Raw genomic sequence first — 25,162 nt, forward strand, 5'->3', positions numbered from 1 at the left:
GTGCAAACACGATCATGATGCCACTTGTATTTGCTACTTCTGCTATGACGGAATAAATTTCCACACATGTAAAGAGTGGAGCTATACAAATATGGAGATGGTTGAAATGAATTCGGTGGACAGTATAGCTAACGATCTTTCTGTTCGAACAGTAATTGGAGTATCGATTCGGACCGCAACAGTCACAGGTTGCTCGTACCTTTACGTATTGAGCATCAAGAATTTAATCCGAAAGAATAATGCAGTCAACTTGGCTCCTCTACTTCTGTCTGCCGTTGGTTGCAGCGGTTAGCAATTGCTCCTACACGCCATGCGACGACTGTAGTGAGTAGGCAGTGTTTTAAAAATTTTCCGAACTGTTTTTCCCATCATATCTCAATCGTTCTTTGATTTCTCTTACAGCCATTCGAGCGACACCGAGTGAATTGGCGAACATTTCACTCCGCTTTTATACAGGGTGAGTAAGGCCGAGTTCGTCTCTAGCTTGTGGATCAGCTTGTTTGAAATGTTCTGAAATATAACACGAGTATTATTCCAGAACAACCTTGGATAATTACGTGGAAGAGTTGGTTGGTAATGCGGTGAATCTCTTAAACTATCTCAATAGTAGCAAACCGACACTTCTGTATATTTCTGGCTGGACCGAGACTCCAGAGTCTAACAGTGTTATATCTGTCCTTGGTGGTAAGTGTCTTAAATTATATATGCATCAGACTCTGTCTGGAAGACTGTCCACGGTGACTTTCGAGCATGATCATAAAGTTCCTATCTGTGATCAGGTCTCATGAGATGTATTATAAAGTACGTATGATTGTAGTGTCGGGGCATCTTCAAGACAGAATTTGTATCGGTGTATTTTTCAGGACGTTAATTACACGAGCCTCGGAGATTGAAAAATTTTATTTGTAGCATACTCGAAGCGGAACGATCACAATGTCATACTCGCAAACTACGAGGATATCGCAACAAGGTCGTATCCCTTTGCTGCACTGAGCGTTCCTGGGGTCGGTTACACCCTGGCGCAAGCATTCAACGAGCTGGTGGAAAATGCCCTGGATTCTTCGACGCTCCACGTGGTGAGCCATTCGCTCGGGAGTCAGATCAGCGGGTTTTTTGGAAAATGCGCCAGTTTCTCTGTGCCGAGAATCACAGGTGAGGAAAACGACTATACTGGGCGACCGTATGCAGTCTTGATTCGTTTCGAGATTCAACGAAGTCGACTCTTTTTTCAGGCTTGGATCCCGCCGGTCCCGGATTTAACTTGTTAATCGAGAACCTGGGTTCTGGCGACGCTGAGTTCATTGACATAATTCACACGGACGCCGGAGTATACGGAACCATAATCAGCTCGGGGGATGTCAACTTTTTCCCGAATGGTGGTACGCGCCTTCAGCCTGGATGCAACCTTAGTGTGCCGTTCAGCGATGATGGTAGAGTATCGCAGTGACTAACTGGCCCGAGATGAAACTTCAATCTATTCGCCCACAAATATTCTGCTTTCAGACTTCTGCAGTCATCACAGATCCTGGCAATACTTCACCGAGTCGCTTGAATCAGAAGATGCCTTCGTTGGACGGGAATGCAGCTCATACTCGAACTTCACGTCGGGCTTGTGCGACTCGAATACAACCATAGTCATGGGATTCGCAACGCCAACAACAGCGTAAGTCCACGACGGATGAATGATAATTCTGTTGCATCGAAGATTTCAGACGAGACGATTGAACGTTGTTTGCGTTTCAGGACCGGAAAATTCTATCTTCAAACCAACGGCGCATCTCCGTATGGTCGAGAAAATGCTGGTCTGACGTACGACTCTTCGATTTAAGCCAATGCAATTTTAGCCACTGGAAGGTAATTGACGAGGGACACTGTAATAGCTCAATCATCACGATAATTAAATACTGGCGAATGAAACGTATCGCTGTTATTTGTGTGAATAAATCAACTGGGGATTATGATTTCGATTCCTTCTTTAACAATATGTTATACCCGATCCTTCCAATTGTTTTCATCATTTCAAATCAAAAGATAAACGAATCTTTGTTATTCCCGAGATTTGAGCATGATAATGCATATTATTTACCGCAATTGGGATGGATAATCGCAACGTAAATTTTCTAAAAAATGCAGAAGTCCACAACGATGCAGTAAGAAGAGCACTGACCTCGTATACTGAACCTGTAATGAATTTTAGTTTATTGATTATAAGTCAAATATAAAAGAAAGGGAAATAAATAGACAATTACGAGAAATAGTTGTTGACGATCATATAGTAATAGTACAGAATACCCAATTTATAGTCCCTGCACGTCGCAACCCAACAAACTTGGTTTGATAGTTTAAAAAATATAAGTGGACGGCACAGGTGCATAAGTTAAAAGATATAAGAGACAATAGTCGAGTAAGAATAAAACAAAATAGTAACAATAACATAAAAACGGACGGTAAAAGTGTATATAGATAAAATCGAGCGGAACAATTATTCGAAGAATTTGAAGGGAGAGTGTTTGATGTGTCGTATTTATAATTTTAGAATGGTGTGACTTTCTTTATTGTTCCAGTTCGTCGTTATTTATTGAATTTGTTACCTGATCAGGATTTGAGTTAATTTCACACACTTTATGATTTCCTGACACCTCCATACACAACTCTCTCCTTCTAAAGTCGTAGGCCTACTCATTTGCTGATCTGGGGATCCGCTGATCCGCTGATCCGTCCGAATTTCGATTCTTACTTTCGTCTATCAAAATATATAAATCGTCACAAATCTAAAAGCAAAATATCGAATTCGAACGTGACATAATTAGACCGTATAATGCGTAATAGATCTATATTGGATAATCTTAGCAATGCGTGCCTCTTTACCTAGATCCAGAACAGTAAACAGAGGAAGGATATTGGCTACGTGTATAACGCGCAAGGTAAAGTTGAGTAAATGAGGTTGAGGCGACGTTGTGGCTTTGTCAATATACTTTGTTAAATCAAGTGCTACACATTCGGCGTAACCCACGTTTCTGTAATAAGGCGATGTGAAAAAATTTTACTCGTCAAATACCATTCAGAGATATTTTTCATCAATCCATCCGACTGTGTGCCGACGACAATAATTTGTCATTCACTTTGTTAGTTTTCATTTCAACATTGAATATGCTTTTTTTTGACAAAAATACTCGCATCGATACATTGACATTATCTCCTGAACTATTGGAACTTCAAATGAACAAGTGTATACTGACGCAGGCACTTGAATTGCTAATAGTGCTGAAATTCTTATCAGATAATCACTCATCTTCGATACGGGTATTAAAACTTTTTGTGGGTTCAACCTAAATAACTGAAAAACAACGGAAAGCACGTCAAGTACTGACGCATGAGTTGCTAATTAACTAATTCTCTAACGAATTTGCGTGTGACATGAGAACCTTTCGGCCAATCAACTCGCTTCGGCTGCTCGCGTTGTTATCTGCGTCATTGGCTTGATCGGATCACTTCACTCGTAACTTAGTAATGAGTCGTTCTTAATGTCACGAGCTTTCGCCAAGGTATTTGTCGATAATAAGTCGCGGGAAATGGGAGTCGTCAGGCGGCAAGTGCTGATTCCGCCGAAAAGTCTCAGTCTTATAAATACTCCAAGAATATGTTATCTACGTCACGTGCAGGTCGATTGAAAACCACGGGGCGAAAACTGTATATTGCAAGATGGTCTACTCAATCCACGAGAATAACGCTACTGGAATTGACAGCATCAACCGTAGTTTTTTTGTGACTCAACGATGTGATTTTTGGGTTTACTGTTTTTGTGGCTACCATTTGCCATCACAGCACACGCAGCATACGAGCCATACATAGTTTGCAGTGAGTTAATCACCGATTCGTTATTCTCTCAACGCGTCACGAAACTTGATATCACTAGTCACCGGTCGAATGTTATTTCACAGTTTATCAAGCTACAACGGCTGCATTGCCAACTATCAGAGTGTGGTTATGTACAGAGTACGTGAATCTTCAATAACTAATTGTCTTGCATTAATGATCGTCTTTATCATCGCTTACAGGGAGCAGAAAGTTCATATAAATAGTGCGAATTTTTCGGTGAAGAAATACTAAAATGATGTTGTTTCTCAAATACAGGGGAAATTATAAATTTTTTGGAGGAGGTTCGTCGTGACCCAGTCTCTCCTATTTGATATTGTCCGATATGTAGAGTCGGTTTGTAATTTTTTCATGTACTATATAGACTACAGTTTTGATTTTGCTGCAACTGAAATAGCTTTAGCAATAACTTTTAAATCTATCATTTATTACAGTTTTGTTCCAACACTTTTACGACCTGACTTTAAGTCCCATGCATTTTTGAACGACGTTTCTCTTCTTCTAGAAGAAGAACGCATTACCTCGAGGCGGCCGAAGCTTCACTCTAAAGTCCAAAAATGGAAGGTACGAAATACGAAGAGTTATCGAATCTGATAGTAAGAATAATTCCAAATCTGATAAACGAATCGTCGGCGATATTGTAATCGAGAACACTTTTATTCTCTCGATTATGTGGGTTACAGAATAATTTGAACTATTGCAAGAATATCAGATGTGATCAATTAATTTCCACTTTTCAATGCACTTAGTATAATTACGCTTCGTATCATTTCCTGTTCGCTTTCAGAACATAAGATAGTGGAAATTGTAATTCGATGATAATTAAACTACAGTTCTAAATGTCGTGTCACATGTGCGATTTCGAACACCATTTGTTATACCGCAACGACCCCGATCGAACCGTTGCACGAACGTGTCGTTAAGTTGACACCGAATAATTTACCAGCTATTTACGCGGTGTAGATACGCTCGGGTTGATACATTACTCGACATTAGTTACTTGAACCGCACATGCTAATTTTTTCTTACCGCTTCGCGAATGCCAGTCGCGCATAAACGACGATGCGTGGTGTCTAAGGAGAAGAATCAATTTTTTATGAATGCATCATTTTCCGTTTCAGAGTGACAATTCAATTTTGCAATCAATTTTGCACGGTACCCAAGAAGTTGAGTAATAATCCACGTGAAACAAAACGTAGTCATATCATTATATTTTCGATTGATTTCATAATCATGGAATGCAGAAAGAGGTACGATAATTCGGTTTTGCAGATCGACTGCATTTTTGTCGGTTGATATGCATAGTGATGTTACAACTGACCAAAATTGACCGATACGAGAGACTATTGTAAAACAGTTTTTATGGTCAATTCAGAAATTCAACGCATGCAGATGATCTTATATTCGTGTCAAGTGGAAACCAAATATGGTCTATAAAGGGCAACAACGTAATATTTCTTACAGTGTTGGACGAGTAAAAAAATATTACGTGCGTAATATCTCGAACACGATGTTACGTATTCCGTATTCCGACAAAATTTTCGGTGACGCACCTTGAACTGATAATGAAATCCGATTCGAGGAAGCCAAATGCTTCATACATCTACGAATTTTACGAGATATTTGAACGATGGAAGCGTCTGCACCATGTAATTTTAGAAATATATCAATGTTTTTTTTTGAACAAACATCGGAGCATTCGTCAAACAATGAGCAACGATTAAAAAAATGGAATATTTCATGTAACGCAAATGAAACTCAGGATCCCGAATTATCTTAAAAATAGCCAACTGTTTTCTACGTTTCCAGCTGGAGCGAGACTTCGAAGGTAACAAGAATAGTAAAACTTGCCTACTACTTCGTTCCTTTGACTTTCTCGCTTTCTCTCCGTCAGGCACAGTAAACTCTCGATCGATGAACTCGGTTTGCCAATATCGTGGATGCTGCGGCCACTTACAATGGCATCCGTGTCATAGGCTTGGGCAGTACGGTTCATTCATGATTTACTAATAACTCATAGTAAATTTTTCAAGCTCTCGTCACAGTATTCGTCTGACACAAACTCTCTCTTCTGGTTCACGTTTACTGACTCAATGTCTTCTGAACGCCTAAAAATAAAATGACGATCTTCCATTTAAACACGACAAGACAAAAATTATAGACGACGTACAAATTTGAACAACACTATTTACGTTTTATGTCGGAATACAGCAGGTCAAGTGGTCGGGTTTAGCGAAAACATCGGCTCAAGAATCGTATAAGTACGGAGCTATCGACTCGGTCCGCGAGACTGGACCTGCTGGAATCGACGGGATCTGACCAAGCTTATCGAATCGATGAGGGGATTTTTGTGTCTACTGTTCTTGGGTCTACCGTTTGTCATGGCAGCACAATCAGAGTACGAGCCCTGCAAAGCTTGCAGTAAGATATTCGTCGTTTCGTTATCCTTTCGATGTGATACGAGATTCGATGTCAGTACTCATAGTTCGAATTTCATTTCACAGTTTACCAAGCTACGCTGGCTGAATTGTCAGGTGTCAAACTGCGGCTGTACACATGGTACGTGAATCGTCAATAACTATAGTTGACTTTACTAGCGATGGCTCCTGTCGTTGTTCACAACTTGTAGAAAATTCAATGTCAAATGTACAAATTCGATGGTCAGAGTTTGTGTTCGATGGGTGTTTGGCTTGTCGGCTGACTTGATAATTTGTAAGATTTATCTGTTTTTTTGGGTTTTCATTGACTCGCGTTTCGGCACCATCCTCAGTGATGACCTCGACACGTTCACAGAGGTAATGGTGGGCAATGCTGCGGACTTGCTGGCCAAAATGGACTTGAACAAGTCGACCGTTGTGTTTATCTTCGGTTGGTTCGGAACTACAAATTGGAAAAACTCCCAAGCCGTAGTCACTGGTACGAATGAAATTTTATCGTGTTTAAACGGAAGATCGTAATTTTATTTTTAGGCGTTCAGAAGACAGGCATACCTCACCGCTGTATTTGAGGAGGATGCCGCAGTCGATTTCGACGTTGTCGTATATATCTTCAAATATCGAAGACCACGTATCTCAAACGCAATTTGGGGTTGACAGCCCCATTTTATACACAATTCTAAATAAAAACACACTCCAACACATTTTCATTTGCCGTAGAAATAAAGAAATGGTATGAATTTTACGAATTTACTATTGCGATTTCGTAGAATCCGTACGATATCTTTACTTCTGCGTCAAATGAAAATAGACTGTAGTGTGTTTGTTCAGAGTTGCGTATAGGATCTGGCTGTGGACCTTCAATTGCGTTTGAAGTACGTGGATTTTGATGATTGGAGATACATACGTCAACGTCGAAATCGACCACGGCACCCCGTTAATCGTCAAATAGCGTAAAGGCGATTCCAAAGCACCACAGTACTTTGACCGTACCTTGGGTATTTTTTAGCATATCTCGAACGACGGGATCACAATGTTCTGATGTTAAACTGGGCGAACATCGCTGACAAAGAATACCTCTACGCTGCTCGAAGCATTCCTGGTGTCGGCTACACTTTGGCCACAGCCCTCAATGAGTGGGTGACGGCCGGTCTGAACTCGTCCTCTATTCACCTGGTAGGCCATTCGTTGGGAGCCCACGTCTGTGGGTATGCTGGACGATACGTGAATTTCACTCTGCCTCGAATCGTAGGTGAGACGAAAGTAGATACGGACACGTTTCGTGTGTATTTGACTTCTGTTTAGATTTCAGACTTGTACTTCCTTTACTGGACCAGTGAGTATGAACCAGCTGATACCAGTACTTTAACCGCTTTTCGTGCAATACCTTTTCAAGTACTTCTCTCATATCTTCTTTTTGGCTTTTACTTTGTGCCGTTGAGTTCGCGAATGGAAAAAAATTCGTGTTATTATTTCACACAACATTTTAAAACAATCTTAAAGATTTCCATCAATTCTGTTACACTAGGGTTAGAACCCGCGGGACCATTTTTCTATACCGTCTTGGAGCGTCTGAAGCCCAGCGATGCTGAATTCGTCGAAGTTATCCATACGGATGCGGGAGTCCTTGGTATGGACTTGGAAGTGGGGCATGTCGACTTTTATCCCAATGGCGGTACCAGCTTACAGCCTGGATGTTTGATAGCTTGTATGTGAGCCCGTCCAATCGATTTCCGCGCGTCGGGATTTCATCCATATTTTTACACTTACCGCAACGTGCTTGTTTTTTTTAGATACCTGCAGTCACGTCAGATCCTGTCTTTTCTATGCCGAATCAGTGCGAAATGAGGACGCATTTATCGGTCGCGCCTGTGATTCAAATTCGAAATTCAAGATAGGTTCATGCAATTTCAATGGTTTATCGGTAATGGGTTACGCCACACCGACCACCACGTGAGTGAAACTTACAAAGTCATTCTATGAGCAAAGACGTGACACGATAATGATGCAAAAAGTGTAACTGAAACCGATTTAATTTAAATTTAACTAAAAATCTTTCTGTGATTCATCAACAAATGTTGGCGGTACTGAATTTCAAATGTCACTCGCACTGTTTCTGAAAACGTCCGAGAAATCCATTATTCAATTATATATCCTACGCAAAATGCATACAGTTTATTCAATTCAATTGAAAATTCGTTGATTTTTCGGAGAGTAAATTTATCATTCCACGAGTAATTTAATGCTGTTATTCAAAATCCAACTTGGATAATTTGTGGCAAATCCATTTGAAAATAAAACTGACCTATTGTTCATCAGAATCAGAGAAGCAGTGTGCATTTTGTCGGTAAGAAAATGGAAGAAGAATGCAACATTCCTAATGCTGTCGACGTAGTGAGGTATTTAGAGTTGAAATCCGGTGTATTTAAACTTTTCCTGCATTATGTAGATTTTCCCAGCTACACCCAAAGACAACGATTTCAGTGACAATTTTGAAACCTGTGCCTTATCACGCTTCTGCGTTGACACTTTGATCACCTGACTGTACGTCCTACGCATTCTTAAATGACATTTTTTTTCCAGAAGGGGCAAGTTTTACCTTCAGACGAACTTTGCTTCCCCCTACGGTCTAGGCGTGGAGGGTACGACGTACGATGATTCGTCGAATCTACTAGTATCAACTATTCAAAGTCTGATGGAGGTGGCGGCATCCAAAGATTTGATCGAGGCTGTTTCTGTTCCCTCGACTCAACGATCATAGTCTAATTTAAACAGTTGCAAAAATATTATATCAAACAGAAATACTCTGTCGAAGATTCTAATCGACTTAGTACAATTATAATTTCCTCCCATTCCCATTCCCCTCCTGAATGTACAAACTGTCTGAAACTGCGATGGAGTACTTATTAAAATGCGGCTATAACTTGCCGTCACATACGTGCGATTTTGCACACTATTTGATATACCGCAGGGAACCCGATAAAACCACTGCACGAGCATGTCGTTAAGTTGACACCGAGTAATTTGCCTGCTAATTACGTGGCGCAGATACGCTCGGGTTGATACACGACTCGACGTTGGTCAGTTAAACCGCAGGTGCAAATCTTGGCTTGCCACTTGGTGGATTGCAGCGGCCAGCTGATAACTAACAATTAAACAACAACGAACTGAGCAACGATGATGGGTTGTGTATCGTTTTCCGTTTCAAAATTGCAATTCAACTCTGCATTTAGTTTGACGAACGATTTTGCAAGTTCAAAATGAATTCAAAGTAATTCACGTAAAACGACATGTGGTCATAACGTTACAGGATAAAGTAGGGTATGTTGGAACTATAGTTTAGGTTACTACAGGTTCTACATAAAGTAAATTTCTCGCCCTACACTTTCCTATTGAAAAGTCCAACGTGATTGATGGTTTAACATACCCCACTTTCCCCTATCTTTGATTGATTTTCTAATCACGGGAAGCAGAAAGAGATGTAATAATTCGATTTTGCAGGTCAATTTCATTCTTGTGAGTTTATGTAAATGGCGGTATTAAAACTGACCAAAATTGGGCAATACGGACTGCTGAAGAACAGTTGTCACGATCAATTAGGAAATTCTCAATTTGCGATTGTGTAAGATTTACATAAAGTAGACACCAAATATGGCCTGGGGAAGTTCATACCAGAATATTTTTTTGCAGTATGGGGCGGTTGTTGGAGTTATTTTTTCAAATATCTAGTCTGAAATTGATTGATAGTTTATAATTGGCAACGTTACAAGATAATCATGCGGAAAGGAAAAGATTGATCGATTTATCAGATGAGTAATTAATTATTGATTGAGTAACACCTTGCACACGATGTTATGTTATGGGTGTTCTGGTGAAATTGTCGGCGAGGCATCCTAAATTGATAGTGAAATTCGATTCAAGGGAGCTAAATGTTTACGAAATTCATGATCAAAAAAAGACTCTGCGTCATTCAGTCGTTGAAATATAATACAATTTTTTTAAAGAGGTTTCAGAGCAATTGTGCAATAATTGAGACAGAAGAAAAGTCGACTAATCATAGTTGATAGGAACTGTAAAATGCAGATTAAACAAACGAATAAATGAATAAATTTTCTGTGAAACGTTCAAGTTTAAACTCTAAGCAGCGGAATTGTTAGATTTCTATACGAGGTTTAAAATAGAAAAGACTAAACGCATTTCAGCGTGCATTTATTCGAATCAAAATTCAAAGTTCATTTTTCTGCACTGACAGAAATTTTTAGTTCTAGTTACCGCTCAGTCCTTAACTATTTTCATTTTTTACCACAATCGAAAAATATAGTTCTAAGTAGAAAATGAAAATTAGTTATATAGCTATTACCAGAAAGTCTAGTAATATGTTATTATTCTTTCTCATTATGATCACTGTTACTATATTTTCTTGTAACTGTTGGGAAAATTTAATGTTTGTGTAACAATAAACTAATGTTAAAGCCTTATTTAACGCAAAAAGTAGAGTAAACCGAACAAACTGATTTTAAATTGGTTTTGTTGTGCTTTAAAATGAACTATAAATAATAAAGCCCTCAAACTCAGATCGCTTCAAGTGTTTTCATTTCCTTTAGGTTCTTTTTTCTTTTGGGCTTTTCCGTTTCTGATGCAATTGATTTTTCCCTATTCATGCAAGTTATTTTCACGTTGTTTCATTCAATTTATAATAGTTCATGTTTACCGAAAATCGACTGGAAAACAAGATTCGAAGGTTTTTTTTACCTTGCAAAATATGCGAGTGTTTTGGATCGTTTTTCAGTATCTCTTTTTCTTGCCGGTACCCCGATGATTTTTGATGTTTCACTTATTACCCCAATTGAAAAAAGTGACAGCAAAGGTTCGAGATAGATGTTGATATTTTTCTACTTCCAGAAGTCCTGTTCGAACAAATAGATAAGAGATAAAGAAATGAGTACCAGTCACGAGGTTGGAATGCTGCAACTCAAATTAAAATGATGCATGTGAAATGAGGTGTAGAAGAACCGTAAATTAATGTAAGAGTATATTGTTTATCTAGCTGAGTGTTTTCCACATTCCACTTCTCCTGGTGTTTGTTCTCTGATTCAAGCCCATCTTTTATTTATCGCCGACGTCCCTACCATCTCAAGTTTTTAGGCAGAAAGTGCCCAATTCGAGACCAAAATTCTAGTCTCATAATTCCTCGGCCCTATACCTACGTGGCGCATAGTAGTTTCACCGACTTTGCTTATTCATTTTACCTGAACACGCGGATCAGATAAGAAACGTGATGTGAGAGTCGTATATAATGCAGAATTGCGATCGTTGGAATCCACAGTAGCAGCCAAAGCTTAACGACGGAACGATGCGATTTTTGTACCTCGTGTTTTTGGGCCTGCCGTTCGCCATGGCAGCACGAACAGATTACGAGCCCTGCAAGGCTTGCAGTAAGATATTCCTGGTTTCGTATTCCTTTCAACATGACGCGAGATCCGATATCAGTAATCACCGTTTGAATTTCATTTTACAGTTTACCAAGCTACAACGGCTAAGTTATCAGGCATCGGAGTGCGGTTATATACAGGGTACGTGAATCTCTGATATAGCTTATCTTGTCTTGAAGGTACTTCTAATGGTCTGTATCGTCGGTTACAGGGTACAGAAAATTGAACCACATGTTTATGTTCGCGATCATCACTGGCATTCCAGTTTGTGGGCTGAATAAATAATTCGTGAAACTTGTTTGTTGCATGGGTTTTTAACGAAATTCGTTCTGGACGATCATCAGCAATGACCTCGATACGTACACAGAGGTGGTGGTCGGGGATGCCGTGAACCTGCTAGACAAAATGGACTTGAACAAACCGAGTGTCGTGTACATTTTCGGTATGCTTGGAACTCCAAATTGGAAAAGCAGCCAAGTCATCATCGAGGGTACGACTGCAATTTCATCGTGTCCGAATACAAGAATTGTTCGGTGGTTCGGCCTTCCAAAAATATTCACAATTTAAAGCTGTGCTTCGTATTTCAAATACCGTAACATCAGTTTCGGATTACCAGAATAGCTCGAACGAATACTGAATATTTTTCAGCATATATCAAACGTCAGGATCACAACGTTGTGGTGCTCAACTGGGAGGAAATCGCTGGCAATGAGTACCTTTATATTGCTCGGAGCGTTTCTGGTGTCGGATACACCCTGGCCAAAGTTCTCGATGAGTGGGTGGCAGCTGGTTTGAACTCGTCCTCTATTCACCTTGTGGGCCATTCGATGGGAGGCCAAATCGCTGGATACGCTGGGCGTTACGTGAATTTCACTCTGCCTCGAATCGTAGGTGAGACGAAAGTTGACGAAGGCTGGGTTTCGTGTATTTATCTTCTATTCGGATCTATGAGTATGAACCTGTTGTTATTAATGCTCCATCTGTTTTTGGCGCATTGCCGAGTCAAACAATTTCCTCTTCTTCACGTCATTTCGGGTTTTACGATGCATCATTGCACGTACCAAGCCAAGGAAAATTTCTTCATTATTTTAGACCATGATCACAATGAGGTATTCAAATTCTGTTGCGCTAGGCTTGGATCCTGCGGGACCCATGTTCTACGCCGTCTTGGAGTGTTTGAACAGAGGCGATGCTGCATTCGTCCAAGTGATCCACACGGATGACGGACACTTTGGACTGCGCCACGAAGTTGGGCACGTGGAATTTTATCCCAACAGTGGTATCCACCTGCAGCCAGGATGTTTGACAGGAAGTATGTGAACATGTTGGACTCTCCTCTTCGTCGAGATTCCATCTGTATTGCAACATTTCTCTGTGATGTGATTGCTTTTCTAGACGGTTGCAGCCACCTTAGAGCCTGTTACTACTATGCCGAATCATTGCGAAATGAGGACGCATTTATTGGTCGTGCCTGCGATGACAGTTCGAGTTTCAAGATAGGTTCATGCAACTCGAATGGTTTATCGGTAATGGGCTTCGCCACACCGTCCACCACGTAAGTCAGACTTGCGTGATCGTACAATGAACAAAAACGTGAAGAAATAAGGGTTCTAAAACCGCAACAGACGCTGATAAGATGAAATTTATTTATATAATGAAATTTATATAATCACCGAATTTCCACCGTAAAAATCTTTCTTCCAATAACGTCACTGAAATCACGTTGTCCCACTACTAATTGTCACATTAAAGTCAATATATTAACCCTATTGAAGAGCAACGTATATAATCCATAAATAAATGTCCCACAATTTGTGTTCGACAAATGCCCACTTCAACTCGTCAGTTCCTATGAAAAAAAATTCGATCCTTACAATTTTTGGAGTTTACAGTCAGTGAAATCGTGAATCAGCGTCAAACGTATTTACTGTTGCTATTCAACATCTAACTGACAATGGAACGATTTCTTGGGAATTTATTTGCGAATAATATAAGCTACATGCTGCGTATGAAAATCGGAGATATAGTGTCAATTTTTCGATGACGAAATATTAGAATGACGTGATTTTTTAAATATATTCAATATATTTAGATGCATAGAGTCGCAATTCGGTATTTTGAAACTTTTTTCTGTGCTATGCAGACCACAGTTTTTATTTGGTTGCAACTAAGTTAGCTTTAGTAAGAAATTTCAAATCTATGTTTTAATGAAGTTTTTGTCGCGACACTTTTATAGCCCGACTTCAGGTCCCATGAATTTTCAAACGTCGTTTCTCTTCTTCTAGAAGGGGCAAGTATTACCTTGAGACGGCTGCAGCTTCGCCTTACGGTCTAGGAATGCAAGGCACGATATACGACGATTCGACGAATGTAATAATTTCAACTTTTGAAAATCTTCTGAGCACAGCCCTGGCTTCATGGTAATCGAGAAAATGTCCCTCGAACTTAGCAATCGTATAATGTAATTTGAACAATTGCAAGAATATTAAATCAAATATAAACGATTTGCCTAATATTTTATGTAACTTAGTATGATAACTACCTTTATTTTTCATCACCTTTGAGAACGAAAAAAAGGAGAAATCACGATGCAATGATAATCAAACTACAGCTCAATCTTAACTTTCCCGTCTAGCCTGGGATTTTCTCCAGTTAGATGAAGAATTGAGCTGTGATTCGATGACCAATAATTAAGCAAAAATTAGCTGATCAACGATGATCGGTTGGATATGGGGATTAAAAAATTTCTATCGAATACGACATTTTTTTTTTTCAAAGTTACAATTCGGTTCATCAATAAATTTGGTTCCAAACATTACGAATAAGGTGATTCATATAATATCAGAAACTTTCCTGACAATTTCTATTCACGAAAACACGTCATCGCATCATTTTAGGTTTTGTTCATGACATCATCGCGAATAGCAAAAAGAGGTGTAACAATTTGACTTTACCGGTTAACTGCATTGTTGTGGGTTGATATGCATCGGGTGGGTGTTGAACATATTTTTTTTTTTCAAATATCTGGTTTATAATTGATTGTCAGTTTACAAAATTTATACTCACGGAAATTTTTTAATATAATATGCCTACACAGTACAGATACAAGATTATGGTACCGAAAGCAAAGGATTGATGGATTTATAAGACGAGTAATTAATTATCGAATGCGTAATACTTTTCACACGATATTGCATTATCGGTGTTTCGGCGAAATTGTGGGTGACGCAGCCTAAACTGATACTAAAATTCTATCAGAAAAGCCAACTGTTCTCTACATCCACGGATTAAACGGGACTCTTAAGTGAAAAAAGCTTCTGCGTGGTTCAATGGTTCGAATGAAATTTTTCTCGGTGAGGTTCTGAATCAATAAATTCACAGGCAGTCTTTTTAGTAGCAATCCAAAGTCAATCAGGACGGAAAAACATCGGCCACAGCACACAAGAATATAAAAAAGTGTAAGAAAAAAAATTACAAGTGCGTGTTCAAAACAGCAATTTATCAAATTGCGAGAATAATGCAGCTTGACACGATTCAATGGCGCGGATGATCGCCGGCAGATTTTGCCAACGCATCTACAGCCGATGTGGCGGTATACAAATTTTTAAATCACCGGCATGAATGATACAGCAGGTTAAACAAAGCAGAAGAAAAAATCGTTACGCACGTTGACACTCCGAAAATAAAGTTTAGCTGGAAAGAAACAGAGAGAAGTAAAACGCCGAACTGAATAATGATGATGATGATACAGGTGTGAAAATTTGCGATTCTGATGAAAATATGTACATGTAACTGTATAAATGCAATCGATTTGGTGAAATTGTTCCAGTCGAATGATAATAGCAGGAAGGATTGATATTCAAAAAAAGCAAGCAACCGACGAACACTTGGACTCTGATTTTCAACACCGTAACGATCGATCGAATTTCCTGACGCAATTAGAATGCGATTCGCGACTTGTCTTCTACTTTTCGGCCTGATGCTGATTGATTTCGCCAATTCAACTTACACACCTTGTGACTTGTGCAGTAGGCAAGTTGTTCTTGAAATCGACACTTTTCGACTTCGACCGAATGCTGTTGGAAAGTTTCAGCAGATATTTGTAGCACCTTGGGAATCCAATAAACTGATATTGCGAAAACTTGTCGCTTATACAATTTCTCACGCCATGGTCACTGTTATAACTGTCTCCTGTTAGAGTGAATAACAGAGCCGCACACCTTACAAAGCGCGCGAATAAAGTGGTAAGGTCAATCGGCACTTTATAATCAACATTCGGTACCCAGAATATATACTTTGTCGAATTAATTGATCTGTCCTCGACTACGATAAAACAATTCTACGATCAGCTCTCTTGTATGTAAACTTACATGACTTAGAAATTGCTGCCGAAGGAAATATCAATAAAACCTCGACCTGATATATGATATATATAAAAGTTGAAATCGGTTATTCTGTGTAGTATTGTAAAAGGATTTCAGCTAAAATAGATTGAACCGAGACTTTCGATCAGACCACTTATCATCTGGCTGGAAATTTGTATGAAATCGTACAATTTACGTGTTCGAGCAATTCTAAAACATTAAATCTGGACGTTCATCGCTACTCGGTTCCTTAATCGTGGGGTAATATCAGAATAGCAACAAGGTTTATAACTGATGATAATTTGCGAAAAAAGACAACAAATAAAACTAAAAAAATTGTCGATGTTTTTCATATTCAAATACATGCATCTGTGTGTGCATAGAAACGATTGCTGTGGTTGGAACAAATGCTAAAAGATAAGCGACTTCGAGAAAAAGTCATGTTTCGAAATCGGAACGACCATGCGTAAAGATAATAGCTGAGCACGAATACGAATTGGAAAGAATATATAATGATCGTGATTTAAAAAGTCCAACTCAACATTTTGTTAAACCTACAGATCTTGAATTCACACAACCGAGTATCCATTTCGCTGCTGCATATTTAGCTGATTCAACAACTCTTTTCTCTCAGTGTATGCGATGCGCAAATATGCGAAATATTATATAAACATCTGTTCCACAGTTGCTGGAAGAAAGGTTCTCATTTCTCCCAAAACATCGAGTCGCGATGAAGACGAAAGCGATGATATTGCATCACGTTGTAAGTAAAAATTTTCGATTTTCGTGTCGAAAATTCAAATACTCGGGTCACATCTTATTGCGATGCCTGCAGTTGGTTACTTCTATTATGATCAAATTTTAAACAACTAAGTTTTGCGACAATGGAATATAAATCTGCGAAAACTTTGCATCATTCAAATTTGACAGTGTAATCAGCGTATTATTAAACATACCGTATATAGTATAGTAAAATCAATTCGGTCATTTCAATAAGGTGGAATTGGGATCTCATTTTCCTACCTAATTTACTGCAGATTTTCATCGTTCATTAACTAACCTGCCTCCCTGCAGGTGATCGAGCGAATTACAGCCAACTGGAAAACATCACATTGCGTGTTTACACAGCGTAAGTGCCAAATTTTGACCACTTGGATTAATTAGCTGAGAATGTAATATAGATCATACAGGGATGAAATGTGCCGAATGAGAATAATGGAATGTGTATAAATCAGCTTGAACGAATATTTTCGTTCTTTACGATTGTGATCGGACATTCGAATTAAGGAAGACGAACTCGATCAAGCGTAACGTGACGCATAATGCATGTGTTAAACAAATAATATACCTAAAAAGAAGTACGCGTATGCAGATGAAACAGAATGACGATAGTCGATGGAGAAGATAAATGATGACAGATTTTTTAATGACTTCTACGGCCAACGTGGCGCTACATTCCACAGTTGGTCAAACGAAGTTGACATGTTTGTAAAGTAAAAAAAAAGGGATGGAAAAATTCGCAGGATTCGAGTGCTGAAAACAAACGGAGAAGAGAAAACAAAAATCTGAGACTAAATTCGAGTGAGGACCATGATGATTATGATGATTCGACAAACGTTACGTGACAAGTACAAACATTCGCATCTCGAGCATATATGTACACACGTGTTACTGCAATTTATTAGGCGGCGTGCGTCGAATTTCATCAAGAAAGAGTGGAAAATTGATATTTAAAGGTGACAACTGATTTTCGAGAACCTTCATTTAGGTACAGTCACAGATTGCAGACGGTAACGATCGGTCGGACTTATAGACGACATTACGATGCGACTCGCGACGTATTTCCTATTCTTCGGTTTGGCCCTAGCTGACGAGACCAAGTTGACTTACACATCTTGCGATTCGTGCAGTAAGTAGATTGTTCTTGAATTAAGTGTTTGCATCGAAATTCCTCATTATATTTGAGAACCGTGTAACCATTGGATCCTTCGAATTTCACGTATAATAATCATCGTATTATCGATGGTGAAAAAATGTGCCAGTGTACATTTTATTATTTTGACAAAGCTAAAATCGTTAGAATCAGATTTTCTACCTTACCTCTCACAATCAGTAAATCAATCTTTCGTTATCTAAATTGTTTCCCCGCAGCTGATCGGGCGAATACCAGCATGCTGAGAAATATAACGCTTCGTTTATATACGGGGTAAGTTCTACGTACTGTTTTTGCTGTTTTGACAGTTTTTCATTTTAAAGACGGTGACAAAAGTTGAAACTGAAACAGATATAATTTTTCCTTGTACCTTATTTTCATTTTACATTACCGACCCAAGTAACACCTAATAACTTTTTCAATTTTTTTTTTCATTAACCTGTAATAGTTACGATAAGACTTGAAGTAGGATACGGATATGACATGTTCTCCAATTACTCCAGCAATACTACTGATGACTATACGAGCATTCTGATTGGCGAGGCGACGGATCTGTTGGACTCGATAGATTCCAGCAAGCCAACTGTCCTCTATATCCATGCATGGACCGAAAATCCTGACAACACATCGTCGGTGGCGGTGATAGGTGGTAAGAATGCAACCCAATATCGTGTGATTTAGGTGTATTTCCGAAATGTAAAAAAGAGCAGAACGCGATAGAAAATAAAGAATCGAACAAGCTGTTCCGAAGGCTTCACTGAACATGCGTGTTGTAGGAATTGAGATTGACGAAATTCGTTTCAGCATACGCGGAAAGGGGCGACCACAATGTGCTGGCAGTGGATTACGGAGACATTGCCGCAATGTCTTGGGCTTTTGCTTTCCGAAGCTTCGAAGGCATCCTCTACCAGCTAATCAGGACCCTGAACCAACTGGTGGACGGCGGACTGAACCCGACGACTCTGCACATCGTCGGTCACTCTTACGGAGCTCAGATAGCTGGAAACATCGGAAGGAACGTGAATTTCGTAGTGCCGAAAATTGTAGGCAAGGAAACGGCGAGAATTGTTGTAATTAAATAGCGAAAACCATCTCGCCTCCCCTAAAACGTCGTTTAAAAAAAACATCGAAATTCTTTTAGCTCTGGACGCTGCCTATCCCAGGTTTCCGGAGACCGAAGTTCACAGTCTTCGAAAGACCGACGCCGAGTTCGTCCTTGTGATTCACACCGAGGCTGGTATATTTGGTATTACCTACACCGCTGGACACGTTGACTTCTTTCCAAATCGCGGAGAGAGTCCTCAGCCAGGATGCGAACTTACCGAAGGTGGAGCCACGGCACGAATCACCGAAAGTAAGAAAGTATTCCGAGTGACGCTCTTGTTGCCGAATTTACCACGTAGTTGAAAATACGACGATACAAGAATCGTTGATCCGAAAAACTGAACTTGGTTAAAACAAAGAGAAAGAAACACAGCCACCGGATTAGTTCGTTTCTACAGTAAGATGCAGCAGCGTTGAAGGTGGTAAGAAAGATCACTGCAATCGCTTGTCCTATCTTTTGTATTTTCATTCGCAGTAGTCTGCAGCCACCAAAGATCCTGTTTTTTCTACGGCGAGTCGTTGCGCAACACGGATGCGTTTTACGGACGGGCTTGCGATTCGTACGAAGAATTTGAGGCAGGTTTATGCGGCTCTAACGCGACAGTGGTGATGGGGTACGAGACACCAACCACGGCGTGAGTTCAGCAAACTTAACACTTGCCGGCGAAAGGTTGAGGAAGTCCTTGATTAAATACCGTTTCATCTTTCAGGCGTGGAACATTCGCTCTTCGAACCAACAGTGCATCGCCGTACGGTCGTGGAATCAGCGGTGCCACTTATGAGGCGTAAGATTATTTGATAAGACCGGGGATCACGATTGGAGACGACACCTTCCCACCGGTCTAAAATAGTCGCAGAGTTACCTCGAAATCCTGGTTTATCGGTATCGCAATAGAGCAGTTTGATTTTAAGAAATGAACCCACCACACCTGCAATCTTGATTTAAGGATCCCTTTGACCAGCACTGATTCGTTACTGACTCGATTGAGAAGAATGGCTCGAATGATGAAGTGGGATGCCTAAATATGTTCATACTTTTCAACTTTTATTGACTGCTGTCGGAAGGTTTTAATTGATATTTGAAGCGCCTTGATAATTCAATAAATTGATGTCGCACAATTTCGTCACATTTTATACTTTGCTACCAAAATTATACCCGTTATTCCTGTTTTCGGCATGGATCGTAGAGGAGCGCCACGCTTACGGAGCGTAAACAAAGCTGTTAATTCGATTGGTGCTTTCCGACTAATATTCAGTATACGCAATCTATTTTTCGTGTTCAATTAACTGATAAGTTTTAAAACGCAACGAACTAATTCCGGAAAAAGCTTTTCACACTCAACTAGTTACTATTTAGATGTCGGTGAGGCGATTGATTGAACGATTTGATCAGTTACTGCATTGTGCTACTTTTTACATCACAGAATTTGGTAATCAATATTTCACGAAGTCATTATTAACAGGGTGTAAGCTGCCAGCGAGATTCCATTTGAAGAAGACAAATATGCTCTAAATTTATGAATTCGATAAAACGTACAAATAAGAATGAAGGTACACAAATCTGGTTGTTTGCGATATTGTACCGAACTTTTTTCCGTTTGGATAAAAAGAGAAATAATTTCCAACAAACTCACTGACTCCATATTAATCGAAGGTTCATGAATTTGCGGCACTAAGAATAAGTAATTTCTTTATTAGATATTTGAAATATTAAACCTTGTTTTATGAAAGAATTTGGAAAACAACTGCAGAAATTTATTTTGGAAGAAAGCGTGGGTTAGAAATATGCACCTGTGTATAAGTTGGTTTGAATCAATACTTCGGTTCTTCGACATTGTGTTTAAACATTGTTACTGGAGAACTCTTGTGTCACAATCATGTGATGTGTAATTTACATATTCAATTCCACCACTTGTATATACGCGATTGGGTGACCCAAATTTCGATTTAGCTGCAATTTGTGAGACATAAAAATTGGCATGCGCGGAAATTCAGCTCAACCGAGATTTCACGGTTATACCATTTCGAAAATTCGTGGTCCTTACGGTAGATCTATCGAAAACTGGATTTCGTAAAGTCTATCGGTCTATAAAATAGTCGCATGGTTACCTCGTCGTCTTGACTCGATTGGGATGAAGAGATCGAAAGATGACGTCACGTGCCTGAATATATCGAAACTTTTCACCTTCCGCCGACTGTAGCCGGGAGGCTTCAACAGATATTTGTAGCGCCTTGAGAATTCAATAAACTGATATTGCAAAAGCTTGTCGCCTATCATGTTTCTCATTCCACAGTTACAAGTGACTTTTGATTTATAATGTAAATTATAAGAAAGTTACGGGCTTCCGGTACGTGAACAAAGCTGCTTATTCAAACGATACTTTCCGGCCAACATTCAGTACGCAAAATCTATTCTGTATTCGACTAAACGTTCATTCTCAAACCGAAGTACGTCATTAACTTTTTCCATGCCCATTGAGTCTCCACTCATAAGAATTTGAATTCCTGTTAAAAAATAGATTATGAAGAATCGTGACCTTATCCGTAAAATTTGTACTCGATAATTCTGAGTATGTAAGAATGTGAAAAGGCTTCACCTGAACTTAGACGGAACTAAGAACCTATTCCAATTACACTTAAAGAAGTTAACCACGTTCTAAATTCATGCAGGATTCAACCAAAAATTTAACTCAAATTCTCAACGTCCTTAAATGTGATTGGCCGGAATATTGTACTGATTTCTCTTCGGTTAGTATGATAAAAATAGTAATATAACTTTCAACAACATGATCGGATCTTTGGGGAAAAATAAGCACAGGCCGCAAATGCATTATGTACAAGTTAATTTCGATCAACCCTTTGACTACTCTCAAGTGTGATCGATCGCGTGTCACGCCACCAACAATGTATACACATTCGATGAAAAATATTGCCAAATAAAGTTACGCGTAGATGAAACAGATGGACGATATCCAGTGAGGCGGATGATCGTTATCCTATCTTTCAATGACATTTGCAAGTAAATGCAGCCGTGTATTTGACAGCTGGGAAAACAACCGGGACATGAATAGTGAAATGAAAAAGAGAGTAAGATAAATTTACCGCGTTTAACTGACATTAGTAGAATTCGGACAAGGACGATGATGATGAAGATAATTCGGTATACATGACACATTTACAAGCAAGCTGTGACGACTAGTCGAGAAACGGTAATTCTAAGAAAGAAATATCTACTCGCGTCATTTTTTCTGATAAGGCAAACTGACTCAAATTTAGTTAATTATAAGAAGGGGTGGAAAAATGGATATCGAGAGGCGACGATTGATGAAATTTTTATGACGTAATAATGATGCATTCAAATATATAGGGAATCCCACGCAAAATCACCCAGCTTTCGATTTCACGCTTATTATTTTGGATGATCGAACTCACGTTAAAAACACATGAGATGTTTTGAAAAAAATTGAAACCATTGTTTTGTAACGAATTGTTTGATTTATCTCAAAAAGCATCCAGCCAATTTGACCGGGGACCAACTTCCATGAAAATTCTGCGAGGTCTTTTCTACGGAATGATAGTAGAAACAGGAATCATATTCCAAATAAAATCTTAAAATATTCGCGTTTTTCATAGTAGATTGAACGGTAAAATTTTTACGAAAGCGGACCCGTTTCAGATGCATTGAATAGTTCATTTCGAAAAACAGTTTTTAGGGCGACGTTGATCGTATGACAAATAAAGATAGAATCGAAAATAGGCAGGATCACAGGTTGGGAGATCTGGCATAGAATGATTGGTATGTTGCGTGAGTTATGCGCTGATCGAAGAACGAGGCTGGAGGATTGGATATGTATCGACACTTTTCAACTCCAATTGCTGTCGGAAAGTATCAAATGTCATTTATAGCGGCTTGAGAATCCAATAAACTGATATTGCACAATCTTATCACCTGTCCTAAGTCTCACATAACAGCTTTACACGTATCTGTTGTTTCCGAGGGGAAATGAAAAGTTCAGCGTTTTGAGTTTATTCTGTGTTCAATCAATTTCAGTCCAATTGCAAAGCGCGGACGATTGAAGCACGTAATTAGCATTTTTCTACATCTACTTTTATCCGTTCACTACTTATAAGAATAAAAGACGTCTGATGAAAAAAAGATCACGGAGAATCTGTATCTGATGTATAATATGCAACAAAAAAATCGAATATTTCACCTAAATAAAAGAAAAGGAGCAATTTTTCTGTAAAACTGCAATTGGAAGATGGAATTGATTTTTGAAAGTTAAAATTATAGAGAATAGAAATTTTTTACGCAGTTGAATTTTTTTTATTCTTGATCAATTAGAACATGACAAAAGAGAGTTTCTTTTCACCAGGAGTGACTTTATATGACCTGATATGAACAATTGGACATATATACCCTGATATTGTTATACACTTCTGTGTTAGAAAATATTTAACCGTAATATACAAAATCATATGCGGATATATCCGGCTGTATGTATTAAGACTTGATTTTTTACGTTAAGTAAAAAACAATACAAATAAATAATCCTACTGTATATTAAGATGAGTGTTTTAATGGTTCTCAAAATGAAAGTCGAACACACGACTCGTAATTCAATCAAACGTCGCCTTGCGTTTATATTTGAAAAACTTGTGTGGATAATAATAAGTAATAAGTAAATGAAAAGAAATGAAAGAACTCTATCGATTGGGTGAAATTATATAATAACATGTCTGATCTAATTCGAAAAAGACTGGAGGATGGGGGCAATGGTATATATAAAGCCAAAACTCGATAAAAGAATATTCATTGTGAGGATACGCTAATACACGAGATCTTACCCTCCGTATAGAGAATTACTTAGTTGTTTTTGAAGTTCGATCGCAAACACGTCGGGAAATCTTTTGAATAACGACCATGCGATTCCCGGCTGTTTTATGGCTTTGGCTTTAGTTCGCCATCGCAGCCCGTGAGTTGATAACGTTTCTATACATATCTCTGCATTCTGTTTTGCAAAAGCAATTGAATCGCTAAGTTGGTCTCTTTGCGATCAGTAAAAATTGAAAAATTCAAACCGCTCATTCTGTGCAGCTGTTACTGTAAATTCAATTTGTTAACTGTCAACCTCGTTTTGCAGCATACGAAGCCTCGGATGAAGATTTAGACAGGATCCGATTGCGATTTTATACTAAGTATCACTTCAGGTCTGTCTTCACTACTACGTGGAATCGGTCCGTCACGAAACTGCAGTCATTGGAATCAGCTGTGATTCGGACTTCAACTTCATGGACGGTTAATGTGCCTCTGGGAAAACGGCATTAATGGGATACGGGACAAGCGGCAACGCGTGAGTTTACCACACTTTGAACCGTGCCAGAGAAGCAGTTAGTCTGGGAATGATTGCTACCCTCGGATTAAATACCGTACCATCAGTTTTCAGAAGTGGAAACTACTACCTTCAAACTGGCGCTTCGACACCTTACGGCCAAGGATTAAGTGGCACCAGGTACCAAGCGGCTGTATAGTCTTTGTGATCCAGGATTCCTTCCACAGCGATCGGATGAGACTGTGGTCGGATCGATTTCTGACGGGTACTCGGAAGTTCGAAGGCAGACATTGCGCACAACGAATAATTGAGCAACGGCACCAAGTTCCAATAAGATCAGCGCTCACAATTTAGGTTGATACTTTTGTATCAATCGGTCCAAAACAGTTGCAGAATTGTCCTAATCATTCCTCTTTCCACTACAGGGAGCAAAATCGGCCTTTCAGTGAATATACGAAAAAAAATGTGGATTATTATTGGCACTTCCAGACATATCTCAATACCATAACACGTGAAGCCAATCTGGTACACTTTTGACTTTAATTGTAAATCGTGTACTTTCAATTATAGAAATCCGTAGAGTAACAAAGGCCACTAAAAAATGTATGTGTTATTTTCCTCTGCTAATCTATGTAATACATCTGTTATACATTCGTGGAAATTTTGACTTTACATTGTAGGCGGT

The 25,162-nt window shown here is 39.1% G+C and overlaps 5 protein-coding genes across 13 annotated transcripts in view; 4 read left to right on the plus strand and 1 right to left on the minus strand.

Annotated features, from left to right (window-relative positions):
• LOC124303640 (RYamide receptor) overlaps positions 1-25,162 on the minus strand; it is a 94,248-nt gene that overhangs the window by 33,145 nt on the left and 35,941 nt on the right. The window lies entirely within an intron of this gene.
• LOC124303653 (pancreatic triacylglycerol lipase-like) lies at positions 115-1,961 on the plus strand. Its single transcript, XM_046761137.1, has 7 exons — positions 115-324; positions 403-457; positions 539-684; positions 910-1,152; positions 1,233-1,430; positions 1,504-1,663; positions 1,744-1,961. Exons 1-7 carry the CDS (start codon positions 240-242, stop codon positions 1,826-1,828), a joined length of 972 nt encoding a protein of 323 aa, XP_046617093.1. The 5' UTR covers positions 115-239; the 3' UTR covers positions 1,829-1,961.
• LOC124303645 (pancreatic lipase-related protein 3-like) lies at positions 3,507-10,511 on the plus strand. 7 transcript variants are annotated; one of them, XM_046761125.1, is made up of 9 exons: positions 3,507-3,858; positions 3,942-3,996; positions 4,059-4,212; positions 4,382-4,440; positions 6,647-6,792; positions 7,321-7,563; positions 7,840-8,019; positions 8,105-8,264; positions 8,895-10,511. In XM_046761125.1, exons 5-9 carry the CDS (start codon positions 6,675-6,677, stop codon positions 9,070-9,072), a joined length of 879 nt encoding a protein of 292 aa, XP_046617081.1. In that variant the 5' UTR covers positions 3,507-3,858; positions 3,942-3,996; positions 4,059-4,212; positions 4,382-4,440; positions 6,647-6,674; the 3' UTR covers positions 9,073-10,511. The 7 variants fall into 7 exon arrangements, with proteins under 7 accessions (XP_046617081.1, XP_046617080.1, XP_046617079.1 ...); XM_046761124.1 differs by lacking the exon at positions 4,059-4,212; XM_046761120.1 differs by lacking the exons at positions 3,507-3,858; positions 3,942-3,996; positions 4,059-4,212; positions 4,382-4,440 and adding exons at positions 5,569-5,704; positions 5,771-6,297; positions 6,381-6,435.
• On the plus strand, positions 11,650-14,258 carry LOC124303651 (pancreatic triacylglycerol lipase-like). Its single transcript, XM_046761133.1, has 7 exons — positions 11,650-11,746; positions 11,830-11,884; positions 12,088-12,233; positions 12,392-12,634; positions 12,876-13,055; positions 13,139-13,298; positions 14,029-14,258. The coding sequence occupies exons 1-7, from the start codon at positions 11,665-11,667 to the stop codon at positions 14,165-14,167; spliced, it is 1,005 nt and encodes a 334-aa protein (XP_046617089.1). The 5' UTR covers positions 11,650-11,664; the 3' UTR covers positions 14,168-14,258.
• On the plus strand, positions 16,745-20,240 carry LOC124303652 (pancreatic triacylglycerol lipase-like). Of its 2 annotated transcripts, XM_046761135.1 has the most exons (7): positions 17,698-18,016; positions 18,259-18,313; positions 18,544-18,689; positions 18,845-19,087; positions 19,182-19,394; positions 19,620-19,779; positions 19,855-20,240. In XM_046761135.1, exons 1-7 carry the CDS (start codon positions 17,932-17,934, stop codon positions 19,931-19,933), a joined length of 981 nt encoding a protein of 326 aa, XP_046617091.1. In that variant the 5' UTR covers positions 17,698-17,931; the 3' UTR covers positions 19,934-20,240. The 2 variants fall into 2 exon arrangements, with proteins under 2 accessions (XP_046617092.1, XP_046617091.1); XM_046761136.1 differs by lacking the exons at positions 17,698-18,016; positions 18,259-18,313; positions 18,544-18,689 and adding an exon at positions 16,745-16,870.

Source organism: Neodiprion virginianus, chromosome 4 (genome assembly GCF_021901495.1).
Source record: "Neodiprion virginianus isolate iyNeoVirg1 chromosome 4, iyNeoVirg1.1, whole genome shotgun sequence".
Taxonomy (NCBI): domain Eukaryota; kingdom Metazoa; phylum Arthropoda; class Insecta; order Hymenoptera; family Diprionidae; genus Neodiprion; species Neodiprion virginianus.

Coding starts and splice junctions, on each gene's coding strand:
- LOC124303645 (XM_046761120.1), top strand. CDS start 6,213: ATGAGGGGATTTTTGTGTCTACTGTTCTTGGGTCTACCGTTTGTCATG. Junction 6,436..6,646: donor AAACTGCGGCTGTACACATG/GTACGTGAATCG, acceptor CACCATCCTCAG/TGATGACCTCGACACGTTCA. Junction 8,020..8,104: donor GCCTGGATGTTTGATAGCTT/GTATGTGAGCCC, acceptor TGTTTTTTTTAG/ATACCTGCAGTCACGTCAGA.
- LOC124303651 (XM_046761133.1), top strand. CDS start 11,665: ATGCGATTTTTGTACCTCGTGTTTTTGGGCCTGCCGTTCGCCATGGCA. Junction 12,234..12,391: donor CAGCCAAGTCATCATCGAGG/GTACGACTGCAA, acceptor AATATTTTTCAG/CATATATCAAACGTCAGGAT. Junction 13,056..13,138: donor GCCAGGATGTTTGACAGGAA/GTATGTGAACAT, acceptor TTGCTTTTCTAG/ACGGTTGCAGCCACCTTAGA.
- LOC124303653 (XM_046761137.1), top strand. CDS start 240: ATGCAGTCAACTTGGCTCCTCTACTTCTGTCTGCCGTTGGTTGCAGCG. Junction 458..538: donor TCACTCCGCTTTTATACAGG/GTGAGTAAGGCC, acceptor GTATTATTCCAG/AACAACCTTGGATAATTACG. Junction 1,153..1,232: donor CTCTGTGCCGAGAATCACAG/GTGAGGAAAACG, acceptor CTCTTTTTTCAG/GCTTGGATCCCGCCGGTCCC.
- LOC124303652 (XM_046761135.1), top strand. CDS start 17,932: ATGCGACTCGCGACGTATTTCCTATTCTTCGGTTTGGCCCTAGCTGAC. Junction 18,690..18,844: donor GTCGGTGGCGGTGATAGGTG/GTAAGAATGCAA, acceptor AATTCGTTTCAG/CATACGCGGAAAGGGGCGAC. Junction 19,780..19,854: donor TACGAGACACCAACCACGGC/GTGAGTTCAGCA, acceptor TTCATCTTTCAG/GCGTGGAACATTCGCTCTTC.